Here is a 10,795-nt window from a genome sequence, read left to right as displayed (position 1 = left end):
GCACAACATTCTATTGCTCTCTGAATCATGCTTGTCTTGGGTTAATTCGAGGGAAATAATCTCAGTAATGTATGTAAGGCAGTCATGCCCACATCTGGGGTTTTTATATCCAGATTTCAGAGGAGAGAGAGACACTTTTTAAACAGATGTCAAACAAGCCCCTTCCCCCTAATTACTTTGCAAAGTAGCTAATTATAGGCCTGTGAACGGTAATTCATTTGTGTGCTTGCTCCATGTTTTCAGTGTCACAAGTGAAAGGGATCTGTGGACTTGCTGGGCAATGGTAGCTAAAGGACACGCAGACAGCATCTGCTCTTTAAGTACACTTTTGAGGTGCAATCTCTCCACATTTCTGTCGAGAATTCAATGCAAAACCTAGTGCAAAGTTCTGTAGCTGCCTAGCAATCCTGTTAAGAGAAGCCAAAATGTACTCGGAGGCTGCATTTGCCATGTCCCATTTATTCTTAAGAGAGAATGAAGAATTCATAAAGGTAAGAAGGAAAAAGGTGAGGACAATCATTGCCTGTGAATCTTCCCCTTGGCTGCTGGCTGTGTCACCAGGCCGTGCTGCTCTCAGGACTGTCAGCGGGGGCACCTCAGCCATCTGCTGAGTTGGAAGCACTATTTGCCTCCTCAGTCAAACCTACTGCACCTGCAGACTACCTGCTTACAACTGATAAAATGCTAGTCTGGGTCATCATCGATTCAAGCACATTAAGCACTTGTTGAGGGTCAGCAAGTGCTGAGAGCCACCACTCAGAATCGTGAAGCAGCCCACCCTGACTTTGCCTCTGGCTGAGGCAGGAGGGAGCCTGACTGCTGCTTGGTGGTGCATCTAATGCTGCTCTGTGTGCGCTGCAGCTGAAGTATGCGTGACGCATGTGAAGTATGGAGCACAGAAGCAACTTTGAAAGCAGGCCTGTGCCAGGGGAGAGGCTTGCTAATCATCTCTGAGGACAATGACTCCTTTTGCTGTGACTGACAGCCTGGAGTACCTTGCACCGCTAAAAGCCTTGTTTCAAGCGTCAGATGCACTGAGTAAATATGTAAGGGATTCTTCCACGAAAAACTCTCTGTACAGGAAGGAAAACAAGCTCAGAACTAAACCATCTTCTGGTTAGCTTTATGGTTGTGACATGGGAAAATCCCTCAGTCAGGAAGATCTGGCTGGTTGCATCACCAGTTCTTTTTGTATGGTTGTTACAGATAAAAGAGGGAACTTTAGCCTAGTCCCTGGCTGCAAAGACTGAAAATAAATTACTATTGGGTGTAAAAGGAAAATAATGATAAGGTCTATATAATTCATTGGATTGCTAATGGGGATATAGAGCAGAGGCACAAACAGTTCTCTCTTCTTCTTCTTCTGTTGCTTCTTGCAGCTTCTCTCTCTCTCTTTTTACGGGAAGGAGGTGAATGGGTCCCCTGGATCCATCAGGGGGAGTCTGAGGAGTTTCTGTGTTACTTACAAATCGTAGCTACATACATATTGCACATTTTGTACACATTCATTGCATTCCATATTGCTAGATTTTAGTTTGCTTGTAAATGTAGATTCATTTGCTTCCAAAACCTTCTGAGCTAGCCTGGCAATTTTTTACTTTGGAGAGTAATTCTCTCAAGCTAGCTGGGGGGGTAATTGCAACCACCACAACGGTTCAAAGCATATTCCTAACAAAGTATAAAAATTCAGGTACATGTGAAACTTGTCAGAGAAAACAGCAATATTGTCTGGAGCCAGCTGAATGCCAAAAAGGGCAAATAACATTTAAGGTGTCTGTGTTCCATTATCTATGCATCTGCCCACACATATCTGCTTCCAGGGCTCTCTGTCACCTGTCAGAATTATTTAAAAAGTAAAAGTATGGACATTGATTTAGCCATGTATCACAGAGCAGCTCAGGAAAGAGAGAAGTCTCACAAATCACACAGGGATTGAGCTGAGGGATATTCAGAAAAGTGAGGGCTGGTGATGCCTGCTTCTGAATGAGTGCCACTCTCACTGCATTGGTGTCTCTCCATACATTTAACCGTTGTGGCATCCATTTGGTTCCCCAAAAATGCTGGAAACCCAAAATATTCATGCTGCAGAAAGTGGCTGAGAGCTGAAGTCCTGTTTGAATTTCCCTGCTAATCTCAGTCATTCTGTTTCTTTCATTTTACCTCTTGGCACTGCCAGAAAAGCAAAACTGTAGGGAGTTTGCAGGCTCCTACGACAACCCCCTCTAAGGCAAGGCTTTTCTCCAGCCACTTGGGCCATTCATACAGCCCTGGGTGGAATGGAGGAGCTGATGCTCCAGTCTGCTGCTTGTCCCATTTCTGCTGTGCCCACCGCAGGCAGCCCCACTGTTCAAAAGCCAACTCCTGAAAATGCCTCCCAGAAAAGATTTGCACTGGGACCAAGCAAGTGACTCAGTCCTCTGCTCCCACTGGCTTTCCGTGGGGCCTCTCCCCACTCCTACAGCTCCTCTGTGCCTTTACTCCAAAGGCAGCATTCTTTCCCTATGGATGTATTTCTCTGAAGTGCTTTGCAATCCTGAAACATCTCCTCTGTCCCCCAGATCCTATGTTTTCCCTCAAGTCTGTAGGTTGCTTTTAAAAATAGGACATGTCCTGACTGCATGTCTCACTGGGCAGAGGGCCCACTGCCTGTCATCCTTGACGTCTCTCTTACTACTTGTTTCAGCTGGTTGTTTTCTCAGTGTTTAAAAGCTCTGTTGTGTTCCACACTTTCAATTAAGGAGGAAAAATGCTCTCTGTGCTGTAAAAGTGAAACTGGCAGTTGTGCACTTTGGTTTGTAGCATAAACAGTTGCACAAGGATCCATTGGCAACCTTCCCTTCACTAAGGAGGCTATCGGCTAAATGTCACAGATGTGTCTGGGTCTTGCCAAGAGCTGGAAACGCAGTGGGAAACTTCTGAAAATGCCCCCCTCAGTTGGAAACAAAAAAAAAAAGCTCTCAGGGAGGTAGTGGACATAAGCTAGCTGCAGCAGACGATGGAGACTCTCTGAGCACATGGTCAGCATCTCTTCTTGTGCATTCTTTTTTACCTCTGGAGTCCTCTTGTCATGGAATGGTCTGTGCCTCTCCCCCCACTCTAAGAGAGTTCTCCTCCTCAGCAGCTCACTTCTTCTGTTGGACTATAAAGATGAGCTTTTCCTTCTTGGGTAACAGGATCACAAAAAGGCACTAAAAATGCCCTCACAAATAACATAAAATGTTAAAAATGCCTCAACCCCTTGACACCTTCATTATGACCAAAGCAGCAGCATGACCTTACTGCTGGAACTCTCACTCTCCCTTCCCACATCACCCACCATCACTTCATGGTTTAACTACAGCCTAATCCTGCAAACACTTCCTACCCAGAAGAGCACTTACCAGCCCCTTTAGTAGCCCACTGACAGGTAGTACATCCTAAGAAAGCTAAAGAAGTGTTTGCACCGCTGGGCCACTTGGTTTGCAAGCTCTTGGGGGATATTATCTTTTGCCTGTAAGGAATCATGCACACGCACAGTGCTATAGAACTCGTTAACCATGCCAGAACTCACAGCAAACTAGCATGTGTAGGAATTCCTTCCACTGCCTTTCCTGGCTGCTAGAAGAAAATGACAGAATTAGGGAGTTTGGAGAAAGCCTCCTGATAGTATACCAGGGTTTGTGGAGTTCACCTCACTTTGGGAAAATATTTTCTCTTCCTCTGCACCAGAGGAAACACTGAAGAGCCTTCACCTGGCAAGAAACACACAGGAAGCATATTTTGAGTTAATCCAAAATCTAATGAATACCTCCCAAAGGTGAATTAAAGCTCTTACCACCCTGTCTAACCTTTAATTGCATAACACAGGAGGTCTGGGTTGTATCAAACTGTTGACTCTTTTTGTATTAAGATTTCCTTGCCTTCAGCAATGTTGCACAAATTGTTCCTTGGTAAAGGCCTTAAGCAATAAAATAAAATTGCTAATTTTATTTCCAATGCACTCACCACTTTTGTTCTCAAATTTTATTGTACTCTTCTCTCTCTCTGAAATATGACAGGGTGAAGCTGAATGGGTCCAAGTTATAAAACAAAACCAGAAGATTAAACCAGGGAAAGGAAACACACAATCAAAACCGGAGTTGTGAGGCCACAGAAGCTCGGTGCTCTGCATGACACCATAATATAACTTCTGGATTACAGAGAAAAGCAGAAGACTCCCTTTTAAAAAATGCTCTTAAGAAGGAAAATATACCTAAGGTTCCTGCTAGAACATAGGTCCCTCTTGGCTTTCTGATTCCAAGAATCCATGAGAATGATCCTTTCTCTAAAGACACCAAGTGTGTCAACATCACTTGCTGCTCAGAGGGAAGTTCATCACTCAGGTGCAGCAGTCATGAAGGAAGACAGTTTCCCTCTCCTTCTGTTTCCTTCTGGGGAGGGTGGCACATGTCCATTATACTCAGCTGCTGTTATGCTTCACCTGCTTTTGCAGACCAGACTGAGTTACAAGATGCACAAGGTGAGATTGCTCGGAGTTCTTGTGCCACTGACAATGTCTTTGATTAACAGGTAAAAGAATGCCTTCACAGAATGCTTTAGCCACCAAAGCATGGGTGTCAGTGGGCTACTTTCTCCATGGAAACAATTCTATTTTGTACAGAATAATTTAGTACTCAGTGGTTCTGACAGTAGGGCAGTGAACGTGGATAGCTGCCTCTTGATTAACCGGTTTAGGGAAAAAGCTTGGAATGCCGGGCTCCTGCTATCCTACTGTGCAAGTACCCAAAGCACCAGGTAACAGGAATACTTCTCCTTTCTCACTGATTTAGTGAGTGCTGAATAGATCTGTCCAAAATGAAGAGTAGCTGGAGAGATACCTTGCTGGATGACACCTTGGAGGCTCAGGGATGTTCTCTGAAGAAAGGTGCAGAGGAAGATGTTCATCTCCAGTCTTAGCTACTGAGTCAAAAGCAGGTATTTGTTGGCAGGAGTTCCTCCTCCACCACTACTTTGTATCTTGCCCAAACTGGTATAATTCCTGAAAGTCTACAAGGACAGCATATCTCTCCTTGGGAAGAAAGGGAGAACCCAGCTTCAGAGTCCCAAAGTGTCTGGAGCAGGAAATATTTCATGTGGTCATGAAAGAGCCCAGAATTGGAGAATAGCACAGAGGAGAAGGACCTAGGGTCCTGCTGGATAGAAGGATGACCATGAGCCAGCAATGTACCTTTGTGGCCAAGAAGGCCAATGGCATCCTGGCATGGATTAGAAGAGTTGTGGTTAGTAGATCAAGAGAGGTTCTCCTCCCCTCTACTCTGCCCTGGTGAAGCCACATCTGGAGTATTGTGTCCAGTTCTCAGCCTCTCAGTTCAAGAAAGACCTCAGGATGCTTGAGACAGTCCAGCACAGAGCCACAAAGATGCTAAAGGCAGTGAACCATCTCCCTGTAAGAACAGGCTGAGGGAGCTGGGGCTTATTAGCTTGGAGCAGAGGAGCCTGAGGAGTGACCTCATTCATGTTCATAAAGATGTGCAGGGCAGTGTCAGGAGGATGGAGCCAGGCCCTGCTCAGTGATGTCCAATGATAGGACAAGGAGCATCCAGTTGGACTGGATGATCTTTCAGGATCTCCTCCAACCCCTAACATTCTGTGATTACCTGGGCAATCTTCTGCTTTGAGAAGATGGTTGTCTGTGAACTTCAAGAAGTCTTGTATTAATCTTGGGTACACTGGGATTTTTTTCCATATCTTGTTTACCCCAATGAAAGCCACTTAAATATTTGTATATCTAGAATGTAGGTGCTTCTTAAGATAGCATCCTGTTTTCAAACTGGAAGATAGATTGGTTGGATGCGTACATTTAAAAGCACAGAGACACATTCACACAAACATATGTGGTTTGAATCCAGTCAAATACACAGAAGCAGACAAATATAGAGAGAATATTGAAGCATAGTATGGATATAGAAAGATATAAGACATATCGTATGTAAATACCCCAAGGATCATCTAGTTCCCTCCTGCCATGGGCATGGACACCTCACACTACAGCAGGTTGCTCACAGCCACATCCAGCCTGGCCATAAAAACTTCCAGGGATGAGGCTTCCACCACCTCCCTGGGCAACCTGTGCCAGTGTCTTACCACCCTCATGTGGAAGAACTTCTTTCTGACATCCAATCTAAATGTTCTCCAGCTTGGATCCATTCCCCCCAGTCCTATCACTCCCTGACACCCTAAAGAGTCCCTCTCCAGCCTTATTGTAGCCCCCTTCAAATATCAGAAGGCCACAATAAGGTCTCCTTGAAGCCTTCTCTTCTAAATACATATGTATATATATATATATAAAAATATATAAAAATAGGTATATTATAAAAGTTTAGATATATATAAATATGTATATTATAAAATTATATATATATCTCTCTCTAAAACTTTGAACTCAATTCAGAAATGTCACTACTGTCCCTTTTCCCAGCTATTTTGTGTTTATTTTTCAGCTGAAGCAAAATGTGAAGGACTTCTGGTTGCAGGAAGCAAGCAAACCATGGTTTCTTCGAGAGGGGTTTGTTAGGGATTTTTGATAAAGCAAAATTTAATCGAGAAAGGAAAGCAGAGCAGATGATTTCTCATAAACTTTTTTCCCATGAAAATGTTTTCACAGTCTTTCTGAAAATCTGTGTGGAGACTTTTGCATCAGCCTTTGTGTAAATTCAGCAGTGAAGAGTGCAACTGAAGCAGAGGGAAGGGACAGAAGTCTCCTGCACTTCCCTGCAGATGCCTGCAAAATCTGCTGCAAAATTGTTTACATAAAAACTCCGGCTGAATAGAGTGACTTGGTTGCAATTAAGGGCAAAAAGGAGTTTATGGTCTTTGGAAGAAGGGGCAGGACATTCAGACTTACAAAGTTGTTGTGAGGCTGTGCAGAGAGAAAATTAGAAGAGCCAAAGCCCAAATATAAATTAATCTGGCTCCAGCTGTTACAGGCAACAAGAAATGCTTCAATAAATATCTTAGCAACAAAAGGACATTTAGATAGGCTATAAGAGGAAAATTCTTCACCGAAAGGGTTCTCAGCCCCTGGAACAGGCTGCCCAGGGAGGCAGTCAAAGCCCCATCCCTGGAGGTGTTTCAAAGAGGCAGAGATGTGGTGCTGAGGGCCATGGCTTACTGGGAGCCTTGATAGAATTAGAGAGTGGTTGGACTCAATGATCTTGAAGGTCTTTTCCAGCCAAAACGATTCTATGACCTGTGAGGATTCTACGTGAGGGTACGAAGTCTCGACAGTATTTCTCCTCAACGAGCCACTTACTTTTGTAGGTCTTCACAACAGGCTGAGAGATCTGATGGTTCCAAAAGCAGCTTCAAAATTACTCTAGAGGTGATACCAAAGATAATTGTGTCCAGCTGGAATCAGATTTTCAGAATCCTCAGAAAGTCTCATCTTTTATGCTATAGTGTAACCAGGTCGATGCTATCGAAATTCTGGCCCTGGGCATTTCGTCTAGGAGTTAGAAGAAAACACTGAAGTAGCAGCAACATCTTTCCCTGCATCGTGTTGATGCATCCAACAAGTGTTTCACAATAACAGGAGTAGCATTGTTGAAGTGAGCTGCATAAATTGCCTGCACAGCCTTGGACCTGGTGACCTGACTTTTCTGAGGAACCATTTCTCCCCTGTGTTCTTTTGTTTATTCCTCCTATGTATCGTCCATGGGAACTGTAGTTTCTGCTTACCAGATACCTACCTGCACTACTTCCAGTGCATCTGTGCACAACCCCCAGCTTGATAAGTTATCACTGGGGTTGAGCTTTCAATCACCAGCAGCTCTAGTGATGAAACAAGTGTGGACCTGATTAACAAGGCTGAGTGTAAAAGGTGATCAGGAGACAGTTACGGACAAGCAAGCATTTCTGCACCCCCTTTTACTTTCAGTTTCTTTCCACATAGGAAGAAGGCATGTTTGGTTTGCAATTAATTGTCATGTTATGATAATGTAAGGCAAGAGAGTTCATTTTAAGTACTTGGGTTATCATACATTTAGCTAGCTACACGGCTTGGGGGTACAGTATTGGATTAAATTCAGGTTCTACTGAAGCCAAGGGACAAACATCTACTCTTCAGCAGCTCCTGGATGAAGCTCAGTCTTTCAGTTTTTACAAAACCAGGTTTTAGGCAATAAGTATTTCAATTTTTGCAGCACAGATGGATGTCACATTTTGATTTCTTTTTCTGCACCATATGTAAATATGTCTTCTTTGCTTTGCATCACATGTGAAGACCTCCTATGTTTAAACTTAAATAAATTAAAACAAACCAAGTCTATCTCCAGGCCAGCTTAATTTGGGATGGGGCAGGGAGTGGAAGAAAACACTACACTGACTTGATTATGAGTGCCCCTGACCACTGCAAACAGGTACCAGTGGATTATAGAGAAAAAATACAATTATGCTGCATATATAATCACCAACAGAAGTAAACAAGCAAGCTCAGGTGATCTGTTTTAATGCACAAAGATAGTTTTTAATATATTTCAGTAAGAGGCATAAACTGTTTCTTCCAGGTGAATTTTCCCCTCACTTATTGTCTGCTGTTGGGTAAAACTTCACAGGTATTTATTGTAAATAAAGGAGAGTTCAACCCTTAATTAAGTCATATTTTCAGTATAGCAACCACTCTGTTTTGCTTTCCCCTCTTCTCATAAATCAGTTATTGAGGTCTATTTAATTAAGAACAGATTAGAAACATTTTCATTGTTGTTTTTTGAGTTTCCTTTGTACTGCAGTGCTATGGAGTTAAAACACCAAGCACAAAAGTGCACAACCAACCATGACTAACTGCATGAAGCCAAAAACAAGCTGCATGATCAAAAACGAAAGGCAGGGCTCTTCATGTGGAATAATAGAAATCATACCACCAAGACACTTCACACATGTCTCATCTGCTGAAGCACACACTTGCTCAGCTCACCTCATGCCTCAGGAATGTAGCTACAAACAGAAAGGAACCTGCACAAGAGGTAAATACCCAGTGGGGAAGCCATGCTTCCCTAAGTCTCTTCCTGATGGTGCCTTACCCCCTCAGCTTGAGGTTTGCTGGCTGGAGAAGGGGGAAAAGACAGAGCTAGCTTGGGACATGCTTCTCTCCTTTCAGCTCTTTGAGGATCTTCTTAGGGAGCTATGCCAAATGTGTCAAGCACTGTTGCTCAGAGTAGACAACTTCCCCTGTTTGAGTTGGAAGGCTGGTGAAGGACAGCCACTATCGTTCTCATCAGCTGCAGAGTGATATCCCCACAAAACACACAAAAATCATCATTGAAGAAGCACAGTTCTGTGGCTGGGGCTGGAAGAGACCTCTAGGGATCACTGAGTACAACTCCCCTGCTCAGGCAGGTACACCTAGATCAGGTTGTGCAGGAGCACATCCAGGCAGGTTTTGAAAGTCTCCAGAGGAGACTTTGTTTCCTTAGCTTAGTTTCTTTCTTTTAAATCTCCAGGTGGCCACTGGAGGATTGCTGATAGCTCCCTCAACATCACGAGGGTCAGCTTTGCTGACCGGGGGCGTTACACCTGCGCGGGCGTTAACCGTAACGACACCGTGTACTACACAGTCACCCTGAGGGTCATCTTCAGGAGACATGAGTATCTACTACATGATTGTGTGCCTCGTTGCCTTTGCCATCACCCTCATTTTAAACATCACCCGGCTGTGCACGATGAGCAGCCACCTGCGCAAGACGGAGAAGGCTATCAATGAGTTCTTCAGGACGGAAGGGGCCGAGAAGCTTCAGAAGGCTTTTGAGATAGCCAAGCGCATCCCGATCATCACCTCTGCCAAAATGCTGGAGCTGGCCAAAGTCACGCAGTTCAAGACCATGGAGTTTGCTCGCTCCATTGAGGAGTTCGCCAGAAGCATTCCCCTGCCACCCCTGACCCTCAGCTGCCGGGCCTTCATGGACATCTTCGAGGCGGTGCGGGTGGAGGATCCCGACGAAGCTGGTGAGGAGGGAAAGCAGAGCCAGGCCTGCGGCGCCCAGGCTGCGCTGTACCCCAGCAACCCGGAGATGAAGCGCGGCGACTCGCCGGCTGGGGATTCAGACGATGGCTCCATGAACGAGCAGGGCCAGGAGATAGCTGTCCAGGTGTCCATTCACCCGCAGTCAGAAGTGCAGAGCATTGACTTCACTTGCAGGGCCGCCTGCTCCAGGCATTCAGCACCCTCACAGCAAAGTTTTTCCTTATGCTTAAGTGAAACCTAGTTTCCTAGTTTCCTAGTGTCCTAGTTTGTGCCCATTGCCTCTTGTTCTGTCACTGATCAGGCTGCTCTTCTCCAGACTAAGCATCTCCAGGTCTCTCAGCCTCTCCTCAGAAGGGAGGTGCTCCAGTCTCCTCAGCATCTTCATGACCCTCTGCTGGACTCTCTTCAGTAGTTCCATGTCCCTGTTGAACTAGGGAGCCCAGAACCGGACACGATACTCCAGGTATGGCCATGCCAGGGCAGAAGGCCTGCTGGCCAATACAGGGCTCTGACACAACTCCTGTCTTCACCATCATCTTCTGATTTTTCTCAGGGGTTGCAAAGGCTATTCCTATTTTGACCAAAGAAAATCTTATCAGCTTCGGGGTGCAGCTGAGAGTGGGGAAATGCTGGATGTGTCTGGGAAAGGAGAAAGATTTTATCAATCCTCATTTTGTTACAGAGAGTTTGGACACACACAAACAAATGTGCCCAAGCCTCTGCCTGTTAACTGAACAAATCCAGCTTTAAAGTTTTGCTCCACTCTCATTGCAGGAAATGGGAAACTTTCTGCAGTTT

General features: G+C 44.8%; 1 protein-coding gene across 1 annotated transcript; it reads left to right on the top strand.

The window, feature by feature from the left end:
* Positions 1–425: 425 nt before the first annotated feature.
* LOC137455260 (microfibril-associated glycoprotein 3-like) lies at positions 426–10,238 on the top strand. The gene is given in 5 exon segments (XM_068165906.1): positions 426–491; positions 4,472–4,548; positions 8,397–8,455; positions 9,477–9,603; positions 9,605–10,238. Coding segments are annotated over 5 exon segments (963 nt in total).
* Positions 10,239–10,795: the final 557 nt, after the last annotated feature.

The sequence above is a fragment of the Melanerpes formicivorus genome, unplaced genomic scaffold (genome assembly GCF_026170545.1).
Source record: "Melanerpes formicivorus ecotype bairdi unplaced genomic scaffold, bMelFor1.0.p_v2 SCAF_94, whole genome shotgun sequence".
Classification (NCBI taxonomy): Eukaryota; Metazoa; Chordata; class Aves; order Piciformes; family Picidae; genus Melanerpes; species Melanerpes formicivorus.
Note: the sequence above shows the minus strand (reverse complement) of the source record. Positions and strands in the feature narration are given on the sequence as shown.